The sequence below is a fragment of the Harpegnathos saltator genome, unplaced genomic scaffold (genome assembly GCF_003227715.2).
Source record: "Harpegnathos saltator strain DR-91 unplaced genomic scaffold, Hsal_v8.6 scaffold171, whole genome shotgun sequence".
NCBI classification, from domain to species: domain Eukaryota; kingdom Metazoa; phylum Arthropoda; class Insecta; order Hymenoptera; family Formicidae; genus Harpegnathos; species Harpegnathos saltator.
Genome location: NW_020229952.1, coordinates 598086 through 623184, shown reverse-complemented (window position 1 = coordinate 623184; position 25099 = coordinate 598086). Strand labels below are relative to the sequence as shown.

The window sequence follows — 25099 nt, the reverse complement described above, 5'->3', positions numbered from 1 at the left end:
AACGATAATACAATATAATATAATATCCGTGCAAGTGTAGAATCATTGTTCCCACACATACACATCCGCATTTGATTGCAGTGTTTCGTGGAATATTTCTCGCGTGTATTATCTCAAATTTCCGGCACTGACGCGATGTCTAATATTGACGATATCAATGCATTATCAAATTCCGTTGTAACGCAGTCCGCACGCAGTGCGTTACGTACGCATCCGCAAAAAGCCACATCGCAATCTAGGATATCAAAGCTCAAGTGGAACAACGACGTCAAGTTGTGCATTTAGCTGTCACCGGTCTACTTGTCGCTCGTTGGCCCATTACAATGTTCTGGCGAGCGCGCGTGCTGTATTAAACAAACAGAATGTACTCGGTCAAAGGTATTCTCGCGAAAGACGAAAGTTGTCGGTAAGAGCACAAGGTAGTAAAGCTCTAAACCTAAGAATTTCTAGTCTAACCAAACCTGTAGCAAAGTTTACTGTTTCAGCGAAATCATACCGTGTCAAAATCATTTCGATTGTGCGATTATTCGATTGCGCGACGATCTACATCTACTTAAGTATCTTGGCCATCAAGGTGCCATCTTTGTGTATTGTCGTGATTCTATCGCTGAACTTCTTCCCCTTGAACTCGAACTCTTCGAAGGAAACTCTCAGCAACTCCTTGAAGCCGAGTTTAACGGTGATAGACTGCGAGTACTTTGAAGTCAAGATGCAGCAGACCAACGTGGGCACCATGTTGGCGTTGGTCACCTCGTTGCTGCCGCGTACCATGACCGGCACTCTCACGTCGTTGCCCCGCTTCAGCTCAGTGCCGATCTGCAGCACGGTCGAGACCAGCAATTCACCTATATGCCGTTGCCCATACTCGGGCAGCACGGCTAAGCTCATGAGCTCGAGGACGCAATTGGTGTTGTAGTTCTTGAAAATATTCAACCTGCCGTCCACGTTTATCATATAGTCCATGAAGGCCTTCGATGACTCGCACTTGCAGTTCTCGCTGAATTTCTCGAAGTAACCCTTGCCAGCGGTGCATACCTGGACAATCATATTGATCAGAATTCATAACGAGACCAACCTCTCATTAAACATATAATTATGCATATGACACTGTGACCAACACGAACACAGCTACATCATCTAGAATTATTATTACGTTTGCTGGATACAAAAACTGACTGAATCGGTTCTGTCAACCGGACAAATATAATGATCGTTTACTCACTTGGATCTTGTTGAAGGCAACGCCAACAACTTTCCTGGTGCTTATATCGACGGCTATAGCGGTAACGCCATCCCTGGCGCTGTCCCTGCAAAGTTCCACAATCTCCTCGGCCGCTCCTGGCTCAGAAAGTAAGTCCACACCTATGCACGTGCTTTCCCTGACGACGAAGCACTTCCTTATCACGTCGAGGGCACCCTCCAGGGTCTCGGTGGTCAAGGACTCGAACTCTATTTGACCGTTCTCCGTGGAGCCCCATGGCCGATGAGGGGACATTCTCGTGCGCGTGTTGCTGCAAGCGAAAGATACGTGATCCTCTTTGCTATAATCATCGTGACCATCTCAGGAAGTCATTGTTGTAATTTATGTGTGACAAATAGGTTGGGAGTTTTTTCATAAAGGTGTTCGCGAAGCATGATCACAGGCGACAGAAGAAGAGTTACAGTCGTCCCTACACTTAGGTAAGAGGCGACTGACGTCGTCTACTCCGGTGCAATAATTACTCATTAATTACGGCACGACACAGCTCGGAACAGGGAATGGTTTTTCGACCTTAACTGGTCTAGATCCGCGGTGTCTCGCATGACAGAAGCACCTCATGAAGAATGAGGCTCATCAGCCCGCACCACCATCTTGAGCAAGGAGCAAGGAGAAGCTAAGCTTCTTATGACTCTATACTTCCGCTACATCTGCCGCTGATTATTTTAATCTAACCTTACTCCCACACAACGTGGTAAATAGGAGCGCTATCAGTATATAAATCGAGCACTTATATAACACTCGTGTGTATAATACACACGGAAGCGTGAAAAAATGTTTTCTTAATATACCATGTGTTTGTCTTTGTATAAATATATCCTCTTCGTCAATCTACGAAAAGTAAAACATAGTAAGATAAATTTTTAACGAAAACAATAAATACTCTACTAGATATTTCAAGTTCTACTTGGCGTATATTCTAATTTAAAAACTAAATATTTTGTAAAAGTAATTCTATTTCTCTCTTTAATATATACAGAGTGATCCGAAATTCCCGCATTCGGAGTACAGAACATGATAGTTTATGTTAAAATAAACAACTTTTTCCTTCAGCAAAATTGCGTCCGACAAGTAGTTTTTGCAGAAAAACGTGTTAAAGTTAACGAATAAGTGCTCTTACGAGGGTAGTCCCAGAAGTACCTGACCTGAACAAAGAAAACACAAAAAATTTGGGAAAAAATATCTTTATTTCTCTACATAGTCTCCTTTTAGCTCAGTACACTTTTCCCAGCGATGTTCAATAGCTTCGATACCCTGTTTATAGTGGGAATCGTCGAGCTCCTCAAAATAGCCATCAAGCCACCTTGGTCCATTGTTTTGACTGTTCCTTCGTCTCAGGTGTGAAGTGATAGACCCATGTTTCATCCATGGTTATGAATCGGCTTTATTGCTGCGAAACTTCGCCAAACACTCGATTGAAACATCCTCACGACGCTGTTTTTGTTCCAATCGCGGCACCCATCTTGCGCACAGCTGTCTCATGTCCAAATTTTCAGTCAATATGCGAAGTACAGCACTTTTTGAAGTGCCTACCATGTCTGCTAACTCGCGCACTTTCAGTCGACGGTCATCCAATATCATTTTGTGGATTTTCTTCACCATTTCTGGCGTGGTCACCTCATTTGGTCGACCACTGCAATATTCGTCTTGGCAGCTCGTACGGCCTCGTTTAAACTCTGCCACCCAATATTTTACTGTTGTAAACGAAGGAGCAGGCTCCCCCAGAGTAGAATCTAGCTCCGCTTTGATGTTAGTTGGACTGAGGCCTTTCAAATGAAAGTATTGTATCACATAACGATAACCAATGTTTCCATGTTTACAAATTCACTGAGAGCGTTCACTATTGATGGCTGCCAAACAAATACTAAGCAACGTAGCGTCGTCAAACTTCAAACTTAAGCTTTATAAGGTTAGTACTTTCTACCATAGTCATTCTTTTCAAACAACAACCGCTATCTATACGTCAGGTCAGGTACTTCTGGGGCTACCCTCGTATCTACGTATGTAGCGCTCAAAGCTGGCTCACACGCCTCACTCGCGTGTATCTAGTCAGTGAGTATTCTAGTATTCATAAGTAATATCTTTTAAGACGCTCATACGGCTCTGTTGTGATTAATTGACGACATCTTAAGATTGTACTTAAGACAATTTTAAATAATAAGAATCAACTATAAACAATACCGGGATTTCACAATCCGCAAAACATATTGCTATTTACATTTGTTTTTATTTTCAGATGATATTGCGCACTCGGACAATTTTTTATTCATTTATTACGTAAGAAATAAAGGCAGTACTTATTTTATTAACTTTTCATTATTTAAGCAGTACAATATGGAAGAAGGTCAAAATTCCGCTTCATAGTTGATTCTTATTATTTAAGATTGTAAATTATAATTATATGCCTTAAAAGGCATTACTTATTAATATTAGTCACTGATTAGGTACATTAGGACAAGTGAGGCGCGCGCGCCGGCCTTGAGCGCCACATAGGCAAGAGCAATTATTCGTTAACTTTAACACGTTCTTCTACAAAAAGTACTTGTCGAACGCAATTTTGCTAAAGGAAAAAGTTGCTTATGTTAGCATAAAGTATCATGTCCTGTACTTCGAATGCGAGAATTTCGGATCACCCTGTATATATATATGGTATATACAGGGTCATCGAAAAGTATCGGATCTCCCTAATATCTTTAGTTAAAATGCATTTTGAAGAAAATGTCCAACAGTGTAAAGTTGTGTGGTTTCAAGCGGGAAGTAAGATGATGACCTTGACTTTGACCTTGACCATGTTCTTCAAGGTCATTTCAAGGTCAATCTTATTTTTTTAAATGGAACTCCTAACATTTTATTACATATTCTTATAGCTTATCTTGAGAGCTTTCCAAAACACTATAATGAAACATTTTTTCATTAAGTACTTTTTGAGTTATAAAGGTTTGAAGTTAACAATTTGTTAAGTGGTGTGTGATTCCGGCCAGTTAAGGCAAGAGTGGTGTATGATTCCGACCAGCTAAGGCAAGAGTGGTGTGTGATTCCGGCCAGTTAAGGCAAGAGTGGTGTGTGATTCTGACCAGTTAAGGCGAATTTCACTCCAATTGGTCAGTTTAAATATTGGGCAAAATATTCATTGTACCAAACAATTCACAACAAATGTTCAAATTGTTGCCCTTCAACAGCCTGGCAATGTGCCAATCTGTTATAAACGGAATCACACACCACTCTTGCCTTAATTGGTCGGAATCACACACTACTCTTGCCTTAACTGGCCGGAATCACACACCACTCTTGTCTTAACTGGTCGGAATCACACACCACTCTTGCCTTAACTGGTCGGAATCACACACCACTTTTGCCTTAACTGGTCGGAATCACACATCACTCTTGTCTTAACTGCTCGAAATCACACACTATTTAACAAATTGTTAACTTCAAACCTTTACAACTCAAAAAGTACTTAATGAAAAAATGTTTTATTATAGTGTTTTGGAAAGCTCTCAAGATAAGCTATAAGAATATGCAATAAAATGTTCCATTAAAAAAAATAAGGTTGACTTTGAAACGACCTTGAAGGGCATGGTCAAGGTTATCACCTTATTCCCCGCTTGAAACCATATAACTTTGTTATTGGACATTTTCTCCAAAATGCATTCTAACTGAAGATATTAGGGAGGTCCGATACTTTTCGATGACCCTGTATATAAATTTAATCTTAATATTTTTATGCGTAGAATGAAGATACTTTGATTTTTCGATCAAGATTCGATCGAAATACTTATTCAAGATTTGGTAAAATTAAATATATACAGCCGCCCGAAGAGACTTATATAATGTTGATGATTAATATAAAAATATTATTATTTAAATTGTTTAAGATATCCCGCAACTTATCCTTTAAAATGAATCCTATCCTTTATCCTGAAAATTACATTTTAAAACTACATTATGCATCTAAAATTCGCGATAAAATCTCGTTTCTTAAACCTTTCAGGAATTTATTATGATGTAAGCAATTAGAGCATAATATAATCTTAATGAGATCGTTAAAAACGTATACGATATCATTAAAATGACTCCTCGTGCTCTAATTGTTTATATCGTAGCAAATATTTGAAAAATGTATTTCTCTCAAAATATTTTCTGTTCATATGTGAGAACGTAAGGAAGACAAAAGATTATTTTCTCGAGAGCTTAAAAGAAGACTAAGTTCTAAGAGTTAAGTATTATATAAAAATGTAACGAACCTCATAATTATGATCTTAACTCGGTGACTGTCGATCACACACTGTAATCCGAAGTAAGCTATTCGCGATAAAGTCGTTGGAACGATAGTGCGCTATATACCTCTCAATAAAGTCCATTTCTCAATAATATATTATATAATATATATCTCTCTCTTTGATAACGTAACTAATGCTAAACGACACAGAAACGTGTTTACGAATCGCTAGTTTCTTGTTTCATGATTTTATCTCCATCTTGTGTTACGTCAACATCATTCATTACGCTACTGCTCGTAAACATCGAGTCCAATCATCATTCAATACTGTTCCGCAGAGATTATCTCTATTATATTATGATACAATTATACTACAATAATACAGTTGAAATTGTAAAAAGTATTGCGCGGCATATTAATGTCTTAAACGAGACTAATCCTAAGCGCGATAAAAGCAAGCAAACAGAATAGCATAAAATAAAACACAAAAAAACGAATATATCAATGTGTGCATAATGAATTGCTATGAAAATTGCAATTTTTCATTGTATCAAGCTGACAAAGTCTCGCCTCTTCTTGGAACAACGTTTTTGCATAAATAATCATGAGAAACATATATAATCAGAAACGATGTATGTTAATTGGGCTGAAATTTTCCAGCAACTTACAAAACTTCCGTGAGACTGAATATATTCACAATGATTTGCGCGTTGACTTTTGAAAAATTTCTTATTCCATAAAACGCGACGAGATAATTCATCGTCCATATACGCGCGCAATTCTGCATTAATTTATCAAACTTACACAAACGCAGTAATTAACTGAAATAATTGAAGCGATTGTACTGATCTCTCTTTCTTTTTTTTCTTTTTTAGGATATCCCCTAAGCATCGGGAATGAGAATCTCAGGAAAATCGAATTTTGGTTTCCGTAAATATTCTTGCGACTCACACAGGACAAAGTATCTACACGAAGCGGAAAATACAAATCTGTAGATTTGATTCAGCTTTTGTAAAACATTTCGTGACTCGGTTAGGTCGTTATGAATCAAGCATCCGCGTAATCGAAGTCGTATGAAGGACGGATTATAAAAGGTATGTTCGGTTGTAGAAGCTTGGATTTCAACTCGAGCGAGAAACTGTAGTTGCATTACGAAACTAACGTGAATGCGTTGCAGTGTTGAGAACAACGTCACTGGTAAATAAATTATGCACATGATTTTTTCATATAAATATCCAGGCTGCGTTCCGAAATTCACTGCTAGTACTGGAAATACCCAGACAGCACATTGGATGTCCATTGGACGTCCGTTATATGTCCATTCTTTTTACAAAAGACGTCCGTAGGACGTACGTTTGTCACAACTTCGAACATAGGAAGTCCGATGGACGTACATCGGACGTCCTACAGGTCCGATGTCCAATAAGGACATCCTTGTTACGTCCAATTTATGTCGACGGACATAAATCGGACATACGGACATAAATTGGATGTGAAGCATACATCCGTTGGATGTCCGGTGCTGTCTGGGTACATAGTTTGTGTCACGTATACTATAGAATTTCAGTGCTGGCAGTGAATATCGGAACGCAGCCCCAGAAGGTACAATAACTTGTTTAATATGTGACCATTTAGGTTATCCTTGATTCTCAATAATATCATTTCCAAAGGAACTAATGTAAAAAAAAAAAATTTGGAAGATACAAAAAAGAGACAATGTAACAGATACCTTCTGGATATTTATATGAAAACAAATATCACGTGCATCATTTATTACGTGTTACGATCTACCTCATAAACGTAATGAATTTTGAATTACTTACCGAGATGGTCTTCGCTCGGAGGAATCGCGAAGGAAATTTCTGAGCTGATAGGCGCGCAGACAAGTGTCGTCTCTTCGCTAATGATAATCGAGCGCACTAACAGCTAGCTCGATGAAGAATGCTCTCACATTGCAATTTAATCTGCAGAGGCAGTATCTCAACTTTTATTGGCGCGCAATTATCAAGGGGAGTCACAATCAAGGGGAGTCATAATCTTTGAAAGTATCAATTTCGAATCAGGGACTTTCTCTAGGATCATCGTATGCTAATATCGAAGTCATGTCGTTGGTGCCTATTTTCATGAGAGTCGTTGCATTGGCTGCGCATCATCTCGAGATGATAGATCAATGCGGACCAATGAAACGAAGTCGCGTAAATGGAGAGCATTTTGTCCCGTTTAGGTTCGTAGTAAGTTAGACGCGATAAATTATTAATTCTTACATGAAAAAATTAATAATTTGCACTAACTTTATGTAAGTCTCGTTTAACGCTACAATTAAACGTCTCTGGATATGGCAAATCGGAGCTGATGATTGCCCAATTTGACGATTATATAATTGTTTTCCCTAGAAGCGGAAATGTGAACATTTTCACGTGTTACGTGAAAATCTGTTCTTTCTCAAGAAACTAGTGTACATTTTCGAAACTTGAAAAGAACCTACAAAGGAACCGGTATACGATACGTCGTATGATTGTAACAAAGAGGAGAAAAGAATTGGTGCTGAAGATTCGCATAAAAGGGAAGAAAACAGACCAACAGATTTCCTTCGCCGCCGCCTCTTGCGGAACAACCAAGAATCGTCGAGTTGACGAAATTTCGCACTCTTTACTTTTGCGCGTCTAGGGAGAAGTTTCATTAGCGATCGCTGCCGTCACGCTACTTGCTGGAACTTCCGTCGCGCAACATCTGAATATGCCTTTCTATCGCGCGTGACCGCGCTGCGCATGCGCGGGTCGCGCGCGACAACCAAAATAAGATGGCCGAACAGCGAAACAAATAGAGCGCCGTCGTAAATAACAAACCGTCCGAAGTCACGTTCTGGAGCTGGTGCGTGCGTTCGCACGTGTGTGCCCTCGTGTTCACCGCCAGCCGCGCACGTGTACGTTCGCCAAGGGCGACGACCCAGTGCGGTGTGCTCTTTTGAGCCCTTCCGCGCTAAAACGCGCGCGCGCTCGTTCTCTCTCTCTCTGTTCTCTCCGCTCGCAACGGCAGCGTGCAATTTCCGCGACCTGAGGCAGGCTCGCGCGAGAGAGGCCGCTGCACAACGCACGACGAGCGCGCTGTCGCGCACGTGACGACGCGTGCTGTATCCGTATTGTCGCCGAGTCGCATCGAGCCACGAGAGCTGCTGCAAACACACCACACGCGGTGATACTGATAGCGGTGGTGGTGGTGGTGGTGGTGGCGGCGGCTACGGCTACGGCGCGGGCCCCCACCGAGAACGCCGTGCCGTTGCAGGACGCTGCGTCGTCGTCGTCGCCAGGATGCGATCACGCGCCGCAGCGAGCCAGCTCGCGCTACGTCGAAGCACGCGATTCGCCTAGCTCCTCATGCTAGTCTCGTCTTCCGAATTGCTTGGGGCACAGCATGAAGGAGATGCTCGGAGGGTGCTGTGTGTGTTCTGACGAGAGGGGTTGGACCGAGAATCCACTGGTGTATTGTGATGGACAGGGCTGTACTGTTGCCGTTCACCAAGGTATTTTACTCATTTTTCATGATGTTACATGACCGCCCAGAGTAACGGAGTCTGTTGCTAATTCAGCGTGGACAATATAAATAATGTTCTTTTTTACAGCGTGTTATGGCATTGTTACTGTACCAACGGGACCATGGTATTGCAGGAAATGTGAGTCGCAGGAACGTAGTGCACGTGTGGTAAGTAGAATATATCCCTTTTTGTACTCACTTTATTATTTTCTCTTTATGATATATCGAGAGCATTTGTTATCATTAGATATTTATTTAAAAGCAAAAAAATAATAGTTTATTAACTGTATGACAATATTAACTACACGATAACATTATCCAAATGTTTATCTTGGGATGTATACTTTATTGAATATGATTTGCATAGCGATGCGAATTATGTCCAAGTCGGGATGGAGCCCTTAAAAGGACAGACCAAACTGGATGGGCGCATGTTGTATGCGCTCTATATATTCCAGAAGTTCGATTCGGTAACGTGACTACAATGGAACCAATTATATTGCAGCTTATCCCTCAAGAGAGGTTTACCAAGGTAAATATTCCACCTATTAGCATAGTCTTAATTCTGAAACAAATCATGCTGTATTGTATCATTGTACATTTGTATTAGAATCTCATTCACTAGAATTATGTTCTACGCGATGTTGTAATAATTAAAATAATTTTAGTCATGTTACATCTGCGAGGAACAAGGAAGAGGCAACCGAGCAAACGTAGGAGCATGCATGCAATGTAACAAAACGGGCTGCAGGCAGCAGTTTCATGTCACATGCGCACAGGCTCTAGGCTTGCTCTGCGAGGAAGCTGGCAATTATCTTGACAATGTAAAATATTGCGGATATTGCCAACATCATTATTCGAAATTGGTTGGTGATTTGATAATTACTTCAGCGTCGCTCTCTCTGAAGAGTGGTTACTGCATAACACGCTCGTCTGGGTTGCAGAAAAAAGGCGGTAATGTGAAAACGATACCGCCTTACAAGCCGATACCCGCCGACAACGGCTCGTCGGACTCGTCGCCGGAGAAGGAAGCGGAAACGCCGATTAAAACGTCGGGCGGCAAGCGGAAGAGCTCGAGCTCCAAGTCCACGACGAATTCCAAAAGTAAATCGAATGCTAGTCCCAGTTTAGAGATAAACGGCGTCGCGGACGACAAGAGTGGCAGCGGTCGCAATACGCCCAAAGATAATTCCACGAGTTCCAGCAAGTTCACGACCTCCAACTTCGTCGAGACCATCGTCACACAGTCGGAGAGCGTGTTCGGACACGACGGCGCCGCTATCACGGTCGCGGCGGCGGCGGTGGCAGCAACTACCGTTTCCGCGATGAAGACAGGCCCCGGCAATTCCAACACTGCGCACAAGAACATCGGTCAGACCAAGTCCAACTCTTCGACTTCCGGCAAGACGTCGAGTCACACTAGCAAAAAGAGGAAGACCGGAGCGCGCACACCGACCGTCATAGGAAACGACAACTCGAATCAGTCTGCGAGCTCGGAAGCCAGCGGGTCGGTCGTGGTCGCCGTTAGCTCTGTGATGCAGCAGACAGTCCCTAGCAATAACATACAGCCGACAATCATCGAGGCCACTAGCCTGAGTACTACAATAGAACCGGAAAAAATGAAAAAAGTCAGCTTCTCGCACGTATATACGTTTGTTCATTTTTATATATTTTTTTCGTGTAATCTAACCTCTCGATTATGCAGGTAAAGGTCGAAAGCCCGATTCAATCGTCTTCAAGCACACCAATCGCCACGGAGGCAAGCACTACACCTGTGATAATGGCGATGACGCAGACCCAATCGTCAGTTCTTACCCAATCGCCCACTACTTCGTCAAATAGTATAGTTGTCTCCGTGCCGTTGACTGCCACCTCACTTCCCAATACAGTCCAGAGCGTGGTGACGAGCGCACCCACTCTGTATCAACAGCTGCAGCAGAGTATAATCACCACAGCCGCCAATACCGAGCCGCGATCCAGCGCGATGGCGTGTACCGAGAGATTTCCCATGGAGGAAATGCCAGTGAAACGGTCTCGGTGAGTCTCGCTTACTGATACAATAATCGATAACGATCAATATTGTTTTCTTTTTTTTCCTTGTTTTGAAGGTGAAACGAAGAATGTTTTTAAAGATAACTAGTATGTCTCATAATAGAGCTGGACTTGAACTTGATGTTTTGTTTGTACAAACATTTATTTTGTTTGCACAAATACGTATCTCAAGTGTAATCATGTTATATGGTACATCATGCAATTATAATGTGTGTCATGTGACATTTTTAATTTTTCTTTTTTTTTTTTTTTTTTTTTTTCATTTGTATTGTAGAATAGCGTATAAAAACGTGTTACAATAATGCATGATAATAGCGAATATATTGTGTTAAAAATACAGACACTTTGACCACGTTAAGGTCACGTGCTCTAACTCGAAGTGTGTCGCGCGAACTATGTTCAAAATGGCGGACAGAATAGGTAAACAAATTTACCTACAGTAACTTTTTCACTCGATTATTGTTTCTCGTAAGTCGATCGCGCAGCTACGAATCGTGATCGTGTACTGAAAGGAAAAAGCGACCAATTTTTAGATTGCATTATAACAGGATAATTATTTGAAGCGTAATGGTTCTTACTAGATCTCAGTCGTCAGACAAGCAGGAGAAGGCTCGCAAGCCGAAGCGCGGCTCAAGCAACCAAGCGTCGATTCAGCAATCGCAAACCACTGCATCGTCCGTCGTCACATCTGTACCCAGTGCCACGGTTATGACAACGTCCAAAAGAGGCGGCAGAAACAATCATCAGACTCCTCCGCCAGCAATCACAATAGCCCCGGTGCCGTCGATAATACAAGGCCCTACGTCAGGTAGCGGGCACTTTAGTGGCGTCGGAACAAGCCTCACAAGCACTATCGGAGCCGCTACTGTCAAGGAATCGCCGCCCAGCAGTCCTGGTTCGGAAAGTATGAGCAGTAGCGGCCCGGGAAGACGAAAGAGGAAACTGAACACCACTACCATGTCTATGCCGTCCGCGTCGACTACGCCCACCACTCTCGCCAATACCGCGTTGAAAGAGGAGAACAACGTGAAATTGTAAGACTCGCGGAACGTCGAGAACCTTCTCGAACGCTGCAGGCTCAACTTGATCGTCTGGTTCCAGGTTTCAAAACGGAGTGAGCGCACCACACATGCTGGGCAATCAATTGAATCCCACTTCGACGATGGCGCAGAAAATGTCGGATACGCTCTCACAAGAGCTCGAGGCTCATTCCATCTTCACGGAAGCGAGCAACTCCAATGTGAATCTGGTGGGACCGCAGCTGCACAGCCGAGTGATCGCGTCTGTACGTATCGTCGATGCAGGATCGTCGTTTGAGATTATAAGGCGATATAAACTTCGTTAATTGCAGCCCATTATGGATCATTAACAAATCGATACTTTCTCCTACGAGTAGATACGGTCGGGTCAGTCGGTTGCGCCGCCTACTTCGTTCTCCTCGGTGTTCTCCACGAGCGGCAACAACACGAACACTGGTATGGCTAATACTAGTGGCACTCTAGGTGGTGGTGCGATCCCGCAGTCGTTGGATCAGCTCCTCGAGCGGCAGTGGGAACAAGGCAGTCAATTCTTAATGGAGCAAGCCCAGCATTTTGATAGTGAGTGTACGGCAAGGAAACACATGCTTACACAGTCGTATGAATTTAACAGAAAGAAATATTCATCTTACATTTCCCTTTTTTTTTTCTCTTTTATATATATGTTACATCTTAAGGAACTGCTCAAATATATCGTCGACAAATATCCTCGGGAAATTTGCATGTTTTATATTACGTTTTGGTTTCTTCTGGATTCAGTTTTCCCAATGTTGCTTTTGCCTCTGACACAAAATAACGACAGCGTGTCATGTTGCTTAGAATAAACTTAGCAAGTATTATCAAAATCAATTGCAGTCGCGTCGCTACTTTCCTGCCTACATCAGTTGAGAGCTGAGAATCTTAGGCTAGAAGAACATGTAAATAATCTACTGCAGAGGAGAGACCACTTATTGGCTGTGAATGCTAGGCTCGCTATACCATTGACGACTCAGCCAAGTTCACATCCAGGTTAGTTGAATCGACTACTTCGCGACGCTCAGCTTTGTACTTGCTGCAGCATACGGTCTCATATTATGTTCAGTGAACAACATACACCCGACGGTGAATCCGTCTCACCCCAACGTCTCGCATCCGGAAGTGCCACCCGGTGCGCCGGCTCCAGTACCAAGAGTGAATCGCGAGGCGCGAGTAAACAACACGTACATGCCGCATTCAAGTTCCGCCAGTCATCCGACAACACTAGAGAACGGTCTGCCACCGGATCCTTCTCCACCCGCGGCGGCTTCTTTGTCGCAGTATCAGCATCGGGGATCCCTTGTCGCTCCGCAACCGAGTCCCACAATAAGGTAACGACGTTCATCTTTTGTCGCAGGATTCGCGACTGGTAAAGCCTGTTGACATTCGTTTCTTCATCCCCATTATTTTATAAACAGGCACAGTCCAGCCGCTGGTGGGTACCTTCAAGGTCAGCCGAGCAACATAGTATCTCCGGCTCCAGCTAACACTTCCGGTATAGTGCGAAACTCATCCGTCACGCCGGATCCGTTACGCGGAGTGCCAAGGTTCGAATCTCCTCGTTTCGTCCTTACTCTCTTGCTCTCTGCCTCGTTCTCGATGTCACGTGTGTGTTTGTGTGTTTCTCTTTTCCTCCAGGTCTGCGGCGCAATCGTCGAGTAATTACATGCCGCCGATGTATCAGCCAACTATGCAGAGTCTCACCAGCAATCAAGTAGGTAGCGTTCACAATCTCCATTCGCACGGACCTTCGCCGACCAGTCACGGGCCGTCGGGCAAACCCAGCTGAAGGTAGATACAAATGTGGCAATCGTAAATCTTAACGTTCGCGTACGAGAACCACTGCCACGCGCGCAGAAGAACGTTCCGCAGGAACGTTCCAATCCCATCGCGAGCATTAGAGAGACCTAACTGCGCTTCTTCGCAAGACATTGACTGATGTACATTTTCTACGCCGACGTTTGTCTCGGTAGCCGTTTTCTTACTCGATCAGTGGCATCTCTTTAACGATGTCGATTGCAGTTTACAATGTACAGACTTACTTACATTTGTCGATTCGTGAATACGTATATATATACACACACTTATGCATATTATGTATGTGTGTGTATGTACACGTACATGTATATACGCATATATTCTTCATATCTTTTCACACAATCTCGATGAAACTGTCATGTATGTCAATGATGCATACAAGGCTAATGTATTCTGCGCGCATCTATCAGGCGGTATTTTTTTTTATCACGGATCCATTGAATTATAATAATGCTAGAGTGGACCACCAGTGACCCCAACATGTCCGACGAGTGATACGTGAAAGAAGGTCCCGGTGAATAATGGTTCTTTCTCTCATGTGTACGATTCGCTAAAATTTATTTGATCTTCCGAAAAGTTTGCATGGGAAACCAAATGTAAATAGTAAATGTCGAGTATCTCCAGTTATTGCCTGCTGCAAATTATGTCCGCTTTAACGTTAACTCTGTCGCTCTATCGAATACAGAACTCTACACCGGTGCAAGAAATTATGTAAATCTGTTAATTCGGTAACATTAATTGCACGTTTAGCGACGACTATGCGAAATGTCGGCTACGTCCGTGATAGAGAGAAATTCTGCACGAACACTTCTCTCTCTCTCTCTCTCTCTCTCTCTCTCTTTCTCTCTCTCTCTCTCTCTCTCTCTCTCTCTCTCTCTCTCTCTCTCTCTCTCTCTCTCTCTTTCTTTCTCGAATGCAAGTTTTCTACGCGAGGATCATGTGAGAGAAACAACGTCCAAGTATTATTACAGTTCAACGCACGGATCCCGTCTAAAGGTGTTACGATTCTGCGCATACATCTTATCGAACGTTCATCACCGTTCTTTTATCATCCAATTGTTTTCACTTCATCGTACTTGCCTGTGCGCATACGATTTCGCGAGTTACATGTACATTGAAACTGGAGGCTCAATTAAACTTGTAGAACACGTAGTGTCGTAAAGAAAGAAGCCGTAACTTTAGACGAAGAAGCAGTTAGGAGGACTTGTCTCATGAATTTCATTTAACACTCGTTAAAACTTACAATTGCATCACCGCCGTAAACGTAATTCTCACGAGCGTAAATTCACCTCAACGAAGACCCTTTCACTCAATTCGCGAATCAAGGCGTGTCTGAAACATTCTATTTCTCTCTTTGTAGGCATCATCGTATGTGAACAGTAAATCCACAGATGTACAAATCTTAGATCGTAAGTTAATCTACCGCGCTAAATAGCAATAATAATAGTAGGTATACATTCTGACGACGTTAACTGCGTGTATTTCTGGTGGTGCGCGACAATTTGGGATGCGCAAAATTTTGTCCTGAAAGAGCGAAGCGTACGAAAGACACATGACCGGAAGAAGAAGAAGAAGAAGAAAAAAAGAAAGAAAGGGAGAGAGAGAGAGAGAGAGAGAGAGAGAGAGAGAGAAAGAGAGAGAAGGAGAAAAAGAAAAGGAAACGGAGAGCGGGTATTGTGAGAAATCGCGTCCAAAGAGGTTTCCGATCGGAATCGTTCAGCCACTTCCTACTGTGTTTTCTATTGCGTTTTCTAAGAAAGAAACGGACCGATTCCGATCGGAAAGTCTTCCCGGACAGTTCCATGACACCTGGCTGGATCATTCGTTAACGATCGATCTCGACGCGTAATTGGTGCGCGAGTAGTTCGCGAGGAGCTGCGGCGAACGACGGCGCTGACCGCATCACTCGCACGACTTTCCTATTTCTTCAGCGTACCACTGTTGAGACCACTGTCGCAGCGTGTACTGTTATACAGCAATGATATTGAATGCAACCTATTTCAAAGCTAATTTAATGTATATTCTACTCTAATCTTATACATAAAGAAAAAAAAGAACGGAGAATAACCTAAATGTACAAGACGAGCACTGCCTTTCGCCAACAAGAGCTGTGAAGTAGGTTGATCGCAATGAGACGGTTTCTAGCGAACGCATTGATCGTTTTAACTTCGTTTTGTCCATCTCCCCCATCGCCCTCATCTCGAATCGCTCATCTTAGTCCAATTTTAGTCGACTCGACCGATACTTTTTTTTTGTTTTTTTTATCTCATCGACATCGCTGAATAGATTTCTCGAGGAATGCAAGGATATTGTGCCATTGTTTGATCTGGACAGGAAATAAACAGAGACACAATATTCCGGCCATGATCGTCGTATGATTTTGCGGCCAATAATATTCTCACGTGGACACGCGAGAGAAAGACAAGTTCAGACCTCTCTACGATTCTGCATATATGCAAAAAATTTGTACGTTAGAGTGTTTGTGATCAGTGGAACAATTTAATTGAATAAATCTTATCAATTCGTTCATAAATAAACCAAAACGTCAACGGAAGCGATTGCAATGTTACCGAGTTGTCTCTCACTGTTATGCGCATTGTAATTTACGCGGTGACTTTTGTTTCATGACGAAGAGAAATTCGGATCCTTTTCGGACCCTCCCGAGTCGAGTCACGCGAGTCAGGAAATGGCATTCGGAAAAGACAAGATCGAACCACGGCACAAATCTTGATTATGTGAATACTTCAAGAAAACTTGTGAATACTTGCGGCACATGTTATACATGTATATGTGTATGTATTGATCGCGATACGTGAGTAATCGTCTAAAGTATAGGGACGCACGATCGTATAAAGGCGGAACTATGTTGCTTAAGAACGATGTATATGCTTGTGTATATCCGAAATCGAAATTAATCCGTTTGCTGCGCATCTCGCGATGACACAACAGCCGTTAAATTTTCTATCCACACCGATGCAGTTTGAGGAAGAAAGAGAAAGGGAGAAAGAGAGAGAGAGAAAGAGAGAGAGAGAGAGAGAGAGAGAGAGAGAGAGAGAGAGAGAGAGAGAGAGAGAGAGAGAGTGAGTGAGTGAGTGAGTGAGTGAGAAAAGGAAAGAAAGGGAGGGAGGGAGAGCAAGCGCGACGCTGTGTGTAAGCCGCAAAATCAAAAGTACTAGATGATACAGTAGGAAATTTTAGAAGATAAGGCTTAATAAAGGAAATAAGATATTTCGCTCAAGAGCTATGCTATAACGAAGAGTAACTTGTTCCAATTCGACGAAGAAATTCGAAATATAAACGAATCACAAAAGCGATGCGCTAAATACGAGATGATGAGAGGAAAGGAACGAAGACAGGAGAGAAACGGAATTAATAATCGATAACCCGTTGCAAAATTGGCCAAAAGCACTCGATTCCCGGCAAGTATCTCTCTGTGTCGTCGAGATTGTAAGAGTTCGAGGAATATATCGCGGCAATTGCGGGCGAACGAAAAAGTGAGGGGGTACACTCGCGGAATACGTTCCATGCCATCACTTTATTTTTGCACCGTAGTTACGAACGTAGTTACAAGATTTCTCAGCCTCGCAGAACACTAGTTACGAGCGAACTGTATGCTCTAATTCGTCGTACAAAGCTAAAATCTTCCCTAAACCACCTTTCACGACGACGACGACGACGACGACGACGATGATAATCGCTCGGAGTAGCGCGGACGGAAATGGTCATGCGAAAATTTCTCTGAGTTAAGAATCGACTGACAATTACCACATTGTGTTCTTTATCGTTATCGTAGTATCCGACGCTGTGTTCCAAATCGAGAAAGCACACATTAATTTTCCTTTCTGTTATTAGAAGAAAAAGAAAAAGACGTAGGAAGCGTAACACGTATTCTATGTAAAAGTATTAGCTCGCATCGGCTCGAACGTTCAGGGGTGGTTGAGGGATAATAGGATTAATAGAGAGGAATCGATTTGATCGACGTTAAATTTGTAAGTCCGATTAGAAATTAGGCGGGATTTTTAAGCGAGAAAAAAGAAAGAGAGGGAGAGAGACCTGTAATTAGGGAAGTAGGCTTAATTTGTACGATAAATAGAAGTACACTGTATATTCGACGATAAGAGACAGGTAACAAGGTGCGGAGGTAGACATGAAAACACCAAACTTACAGAATAGCTTATCACCACTCAGGGAAAATCAGTTTACTACGCAAAATTCCTTAGAGTTTTCCTTGTGGGCGTCGATTGTGCTGCGGGGGCGGTACGATGTGCAAACACAGTTGTCAAATTATCGCGCATTCTCGAAGCGGCTTGTTCGCCATCACGCGCGCGCAATTCCAGTCGATTTTAATAAGTAGCTATCGAGATAGCTATGAGCGCGCGGAAAGTCGAAACATTACCATTCCCTTGAATGTTTAATTGAAGAGAATCAAATTGGAAAATATGTCGTTTCTTCCGTCGCGCGCGGTCGGAGAGCGTCACGCTACGCCGGTCAATTTTCGAGAAGGTGCGATAAAAAAGGTATCGGACTCCGAGCTGCGTATTGATCGTACTGATTTGGTGGGTTTCATGATTGACGACCTTGTCGAAAGTTCGCTAGGATTTCTAAAACAGAGAGAAAAGAAAAAAATACAAAAAAAGAAGAGAAAGAGAGGGGGGGGAACAACGGGAAGTACAGAGTGACACGTGATCTTGAGACACTACACCGCGTTTATACTTGAAGAGTATTTTATGCATTATCAGTATAGTCGACTGTATTGTTAGGGTACTATATTACGGTACGCGCGCGAAGGCGATTACAGGAAATCACCTGGCGGGGAAAGAGACACAGTTGTACGATATCCTAGCAGAAGAAAGAGAGAAGGAGGAAGGTAAAAGAAGTGTCGAAGTTACAGAGCAGTACGATATTTTTTCACAGCTGATCGTGCCAAATTTTTTCAATCGAATTCATTGGACCTCTCGATATCCCTTAGGCGACTCGTCGAGGTATGTGTAGAAAATTAGAGAGAAAGAGAGAGAGAGAGAGAGAACGCGCAACTTGGCGAGACGAAAATCACACTTGCACGTCTAATAACTCTAGCCATTCACACAGATAGGAGTTACGTCGCGCGTTCGCATGTGTATGATGATGATGATGATGATGATGACAACAATGATGCGTGTATGTTTAGTGTGTGTGTGTGTGTGTGAATGTGTGTGTGCACGAGTCGGTGAGGCTTTTCTCCCCCCTTCGAGTAATAATCGTCGATCATTTTCCTTGGTGAGTTACTTATCGTCGCGTCGCGTCATACGATTCTCCACCACGATTGTTCGGCAAGAAGACAAAAAATCGATCGTTTCCGCGTTTCTGTGTTCATCAGTCCCGTATCGGAGAGGTACAAAGAATAAAAAGCACTTGTGTTCCTAATCATCCGAGAATCGAATCGAGCTCTCGAGCGTTCTTAAGGTAATCCCTACTTTTGTCCAAAGCCCTCCCCCGAGGCGCTCGGGCGGGGGGGAAGAATATCGGGTGTATACAGAATTCAGAATAGCGACTGTCATCGATGTAGTGATCGAGCGTAGACTTTACTTTCGTAGATAAGAACTTGTCTTAAGAGCGATGCGTTTAATCTTATGTATAATGGACGTTTACCAAATAAATTGTCACTTTCCTACGAGTATATTTTTCGTCGTACGTGTGTGTGTGTGTGTGTATGTGTGTGTGTGCGCGTGCCTGCGCGTGTGCGCAATATTCCGAAAGGAAGAGCAAAATCGCCAATACCTCGAATTAAAGCAATTAAAAAAAAGATTCGCATTTAACGCGTCACATTTCAAACGTTTTATACTTTTCTACGTGAAGGACTCAAACAAAGACGAAAAAGACGCGTTTCTCGCGTAAAAGTCTAACTTAAAAAGCTGCCTTTTCGATTAGCGATTTACGCTTTTTTCCTCAAGAGAAAAGGAAGAGAGCTTCTCTTGCTCGAAAGAATAATTCAATTCAGGGTTACAAACGGCACTTCCAGCGAAGACATTCTCTCAGTCGCCCGTTTCATGAATCTCATCATTCCCGCGCATCGGGAGTACTATCTCGGGAGGGAGAGAGGGGGAGCAATTCCTTCAACGGGATGTGCAAACACCGCGCGATTATGTAATGTAATTACGCAAACGAAATTAAACCGAGCGCACCGCGACGCGGTCCCGTTTGATCGTAACAATCTTGCGTACCGCACGCTGTTGTTTCATCTTAATACGTCGAGAGCATTGTTAATTCTTACTGTTATCATCCCCGTTACGCACTTCTCGCCTCTCCGAAAATGACCGGCTGGAAGAGTCAAGAAGGTTACTCAGCGCCATATCGCGAGGTCGTTCGTTCCCTCCCTCGGTTTAAAGCATTATTTTTCCGCTGAGGGAAACGCGCGAGGCTTTTCCTCGACTTCCTCGTGCACACGAGCGAAGCAATCCGAAGACCGTGCAGACAATTCTGCAGCGTTCTCTCTCCCTCCTCTCTCTCTCTCTCTCTCTCTCTCTCTCTCTCCCTCTCGCTCGCTCACTCCATCGCCCTGTCTCTCCCCCCCCCCTTTCCCTCACGCTCTCTATGCGGCCAACGATCGTGGGAAGTCTCACCTGCGACCTCGTCTCCGGCGAATCAATATTATACGAAAGCATGCGAGCAGTCCGCGGATGTGCCGCGGATAAAGCCGAAGACGAGTTTCTTGTCGCGGCGGGGAGCGACGAGAGGAAGTCGCAACTGCGCTCTCGTTACCTCTCCGACGGACGAAGCCGCGGCTGAAGTTCCGTCGCACGAGGAGTCGCGTTAATTAGCTGACGAATTGCCGCATCGGGCCGGATGTACGAGAAACTCCAAAGACGGTTTCTCCCGGCGACGCGAGCGAAGCTGCGGAAACTTCGACTGCTCCTCCGCGCGCGTCCGCGTGCGTTTCCGATCACGTTTCCATCGCGGCAAGTTTTAACAATGATTCCGCGCAGACGCACGCACGCACGCACGCACGCACACACATCCTCCCCTCCTCCGGGAGATCATCCTTGACAGAGGATCTATTGTTACGGCATTAGGCTCGTCGCGGCGCGCTGTCCGATGTAAAATATGAACTAATAGGATTTCATCGTGGATGTTGCACTGCGCGAGGTTTCACGCCGGATTAAACCGCAGATTTGAGATTCTTATCGAGCCGAAGCTGGATTTGCAGCGATTTTATCAGCCCGAGCGGGAGCGTTTTTGTCCTTTTGTCGTCGCCGAACGCCGGCGACGAACCCGGATATCGCGACCGGCTCGGACTCTCGCTTCCGGTTCCGGTTAGAGAGCCTCATAGGAAGAGAGTGGCAAACTGATCACGTGACCAGGTCTCTGTTGATTCGATGGAGGCACAAAGCCTTCTTGACCAATTAGAATATCGATATAGCAAGACGACAGGTTAGTTTTACAGTGAGTTTCTAATATGGTCTGTTCTTTGTAGCTGCACTGTTTAACTGGTGCAATAAGTTAAAGTGAGACAAATATAGGTTTTCTCACTCTAGCTTATTGCACCAGTTCAGCAGTGCAGCTACAAAGAACAGACCATAAAGCGGTCTGACGTACATCTGTCAATCATTAGAGGAGGTTACGACGAGTCGCACAAGATATTCGCCTACGAATTAATAACAGCAATAAGAATCAGATATTCATAAGTAATAAGTATTAATTGTGAAAGAATATTTGTCGCTTCGATTTACATAGAATAAGAATCGATAATATATATTATTTACATAATTTTGTGTCTTGCGCATAGTATAAAATGCCTAGAATGCTTTTAAAACTCACTTTAAAACCAACCTGTCGTCTTGCTATATCGATATTCTGATTGGTCAAGAAGACTTTGTGCCTCCATCGGATCAGCAGAGACCTGGTCACGCGATCAGATTGCCACTCTCTTCTTATGAGGCTCTCTAGTTCCGGTTGCCCAGAGATGACGAGCGAAGGACGAAGAAACGATCGTGAAAAAAATCCCGTCGAAGGACCGGGAGTGCGTTACACGTCGCGGAGGAGGAGACGGGGGGACGGGCTTTTTGATCGGGCTTAAGTCCAGGGTGCGGGGAGATAATTGGAATATAATAAAGCTCGGGCCGAAGGCGATGCAAGCGCGAAAGCGAGCGCGAGAGTGCTCGAGGGGAGCGATTCGTACGGGCTTGAACGACCACTCGGTGGAGATGCAGCTGCCTAGGTATTCGCGTGCCCCAGTTTCACCCCCCGAGGGCGAGGCGAACCGCAGCGCGGGGTGGACGGATGCTCTCTTTGACTCGGCTCCGCATCCGAGAGAGGCGTCTCTCCCTCTCTTTCTCTCTCTCTCTCTCTCTCTCTCTCTCTCTCTCTCTCTCTCTCTCTCTCTCTCTCTCTGTCTCTGCGTCATCACGCGTCCGTGCGACGCGAAAAGACGTGCGAGCTCGGTGTCTAGTCTAAACTGCGGGTGCGGGGGTGCGAAAATGGCGCCGACCGGAGGAATTTTGTCGCGAGTAACGCACCTTCGCGCCGAATGTCTCATTGGAAAATCACTGAAAGTTCTCTCGGGTACGGCGGCAATCGTCTTTCTCGCGAACGGATACGGCGTAACATGATGAATATCGTCGAGAGAGCAAGGGGGTGAGTAGGGGGTTGCGGGACCGGTATTATGTCTCCATCCGCGCTGTTACACCGCCGCGTTGCGCTCGTCGTGACGCGCAGACACGTCGGGTACCATTATTGCGACACGAGAATCGAGAATTAATGCTTTATTTGTGTGTCACTCTCCAGCTGCGAGGATCAACACAAGTGCACCCCTCGCGACAAGAGGGTACACTTAATGCGACCCCGGCGGGGCAGGCGCGGCTATTCGGGCTCTATGGTTTGCTAATTTTCACGGGGTCGGCGTAGCGTGACGTTGGAGAGAGAGCAGATTAGGCTGAATGCCGAGCGCCGAGCTTTCGCGCCTCTCTCCAATGACCGCTTCCTCGCGCGAGCGATTGTTGCCGATGTTTCGCGCTCCTCCTGGATAAATTACACGTTCATCCCAACTCTTTTCACAGGGAGACGTTCTCTTCACACTCGGGCGAAAATTACGGTGATCGTTGGCAAAGGCGGTGGAGTCGCCTCTGACTGCGACGAATAATGATCATCATTGAGAGGAGCGGATCATCATTGGCAGGACCTCTTCATACGCTTCACATTATCTCATAATCATGCGATTCGAGGATAAATTCTGCATCATATCGTCCGCGACTGACGCGTAGTACGTTCGTTATAAAGGGGCAGATAACGCTTATTATTTATTTGACGCAGGCGGGATTTGCGGAAATGCGAGGCTCGCGTGCGAGGGGTTGATCGTTAGAAAAGAGAAAAGGAATCATCTGCTCCGGTCATGATAAGGACAGGTGTATCGACACACCTGCGTCAACCTAGATAAGCTTTCTCGGCCACTCGAGCAGCTCGAGTCATCCACGTGAGCTCTTTCCGCGAACGCGTCTGATAAGGGCCATCCTTATCGCCGGTATTATCCACCCATTGTCGGGACGCGTCTTATCGCGCGCGCTACGAAAGTCGCCGATCGATCCGGATAGGTCGCGAGCGTGCTCCCCGCTGCCACGAAATCGTCCCTAATTGTCCACAAATCGACTGCCACCCTCGATTTCCCGAACCGTTAAATACAGCCACCCCGGCAGCGAGACAGCCGCTTGCGGGGGGGCTCTGGCGTTCCGCTAGCCCCCTTTCGAGAGGGTTCGGGTTCACCAAGCGCACCCCCGTGGAATATGGATTCAATTACACCTCATTGTGCCGCGGTGTCTATAAACAACGCTGTTTTCACAGCTGATAGTGGCCCACCGTGCTGCGGGTCGTGCACTCCGAATACCGTATTTTCCGTTCGACCGGCCGGCAAGTCTCCCCGAATTTCGAGCCGAGCTCTCCTCGTCTTCGCCTCTCTCGGCTCGAGCGTCGTCTTGGACGATCCGCTCTCTGAATCTCTCCGAGTGGAGAAACTTCCCGTTCGAGGCGAGCGCGAAAAGCGGCGGTATTTTCCCTCAACACCGCGAGGAAAATACCGTCGCGCGAACAAACATTTCACTCAAGCACTCAGAGCGGATTCTGACTTCATGTGGGCGAAGGTTCCCATCGATCGGAGCGGAATGCATCGTTGAGACGGTGAAGCGAAAACATTCACTCGGGATGAAGAATTCACCGAGCGAAAAGTTATTTCACCGATTAATCGACCGCTCTGCTCTTCGAGTGAAACTCCGCCCGAAGAAACCCACAATTCGCGAAACAAACTCCTCGGTTTGTAACAAACCGGCGAATCCCCATTCCGAATTATGATATCGCCCAAAGCGAGCTTTAAAAAAGGTGGGTAGGAGGGGGGAGGGTTCACAGAATGAGGATTCAGGCTTTCCACAGCGGCAACGCGCGCGCGCGCGCGCGAGGAATTGGAGTCCCTTATCTTCCGCGTTGCTGGCGGACTTGAAAAGTTGCTAATGACGATAATAACGCGCGAAACGACGGAAAGCGCACCCGGGTGTATTTCAGCGGCGTCGGTCACGCCGGACAACAAGGAGGGAACGGAGGATATGCCTCGTGAGAAGACTCGCAGCCGTCGACGCCATTATCCCTGAGTCGCAGGGCGCCGCGACGCCGCAATATCGACGTACCGCCCATCGCGTCTCCCTCCGTTTCCTGCTCTCTTTCTCTCCTTGCCCTCTCTCTCTTTCTCTCTCTCTCTTTCTCTCTCTCACTCTCTCTCTCTCTCACTCTCTCTCTCTCTCTCTCTCTCTCTCTCTCTCTCTCTCTCTCTCTCTCTCTCTCTTTCCTCACTCCCTCTCGTTTCCCACACCCACCCTTGCGCGAACGCAAGAAGCGCCTTTTAGAGTGTTTCTGTTATCAACCCTTGGGCGAATTCGGCCATCTTGCCGTTGGGTCGCTCAGGACGCGCGGTTGATATTCGATGACCTGAAAGCCGCGTGAATAATTTCGCAGCGCTTGATGACAGGCGGTGTCTCCTTAATGACGCTCGGCTCGTTTGCGCGACTTTTCACCGATCGGATGTGCGTGAACGAATGACGAAACTTGTGCTGTCGCGATCGCGGGAAAGTTCCCGATAGAGTGTTTACATTTACAAAATCGGGCGTACGAACGAAGGATCTACGAGGTGCGGATGACAGAGAAAGCTCTCTCCAC

The 25099-nt window shown here is 44.9% G+C and overlaps 2 protein-coding genes across 5 annotated transcripts; one reads left to right on the top strand and one right to left on the bottom strand.

The window, feature by feature from the left end:
• Positions 1–50: 50 nt before the first annotated feature.
• Positions 51–8507, bottom strand: LOC105191420 (uncharacterized). Of its 3 annotated transcripts, XM_025297191.1 has the most exons (4): positions 8324–8507; positions 7301–7441; positions 1223–1511; positions 51–1035 (listed from the first exon to the last, which is right to left on the bottom strand). In XM_025297191.1, exons 3-4 carry the CDS (start codon positions 1493–1495, stop codon positions 550–552), a joined length of 759 nt encoding a protein of 252 aa, XP_025152976.1. In that variant the 5' UTR covers positions 1496–1511; positions 7301–7441; positions 8324–8507; the 3' UTR covers positions 51–549. The 3 variants fall into 3 exon arrangements, with proteins under 3 accessions (XP_025152976.1, XP_025152977.1, XP_011153106.1); XM_025297192.1 differs by lacking the exon at positions 7301–7441 and having other exon boundaries at positions 8324–8473; XM_011154804.3 differs by lacking the exons at positions 7301–7441; positions 8324–8507 and adding an exon at positions 5503–5579.
• Positions 8508–8823: 316 nt separating this feature from the next.
• Positions 8824–16946, top strand: Alh (coiled coil domain containing protein Alhambra). 2 transcript variants are annotated; one of them, XM_011154803.3, is made up of 14 exons: positions 8824–8997; positions 9097–9176; positions 9376–9540; positions 9677–9874; positions 9953–10636; positions 10714–11045; positions 11642–12094; positions 12162–12345; positions 12457–12658; positions 12953–13105; positions 13179–13443; positions 13531–13659; positions 13751–13903; positions 15291–16946. In XM_011154803.3, exons 1-13 carry the CDS (start codon positions 8889–8891, stop codon positions 13899–13901), a joined length of 3105 nt encoding a protein of 1034 aa, XP_011153105.1. In that variant the 5' UTR covers positions 8824–8888; the 3' UTR covers positions 13902–13903; positions 15291–16946. The 2 variants fall into 2 exon arrangements, with proteins under 2 accessions (XP_011153105.1, XP_011153104.1); XM_011154802.3 differs by having other exon boundaries at positions 9677–10636.
• Positions 16947–25099: the final 8153 nt, after the last annotated feature.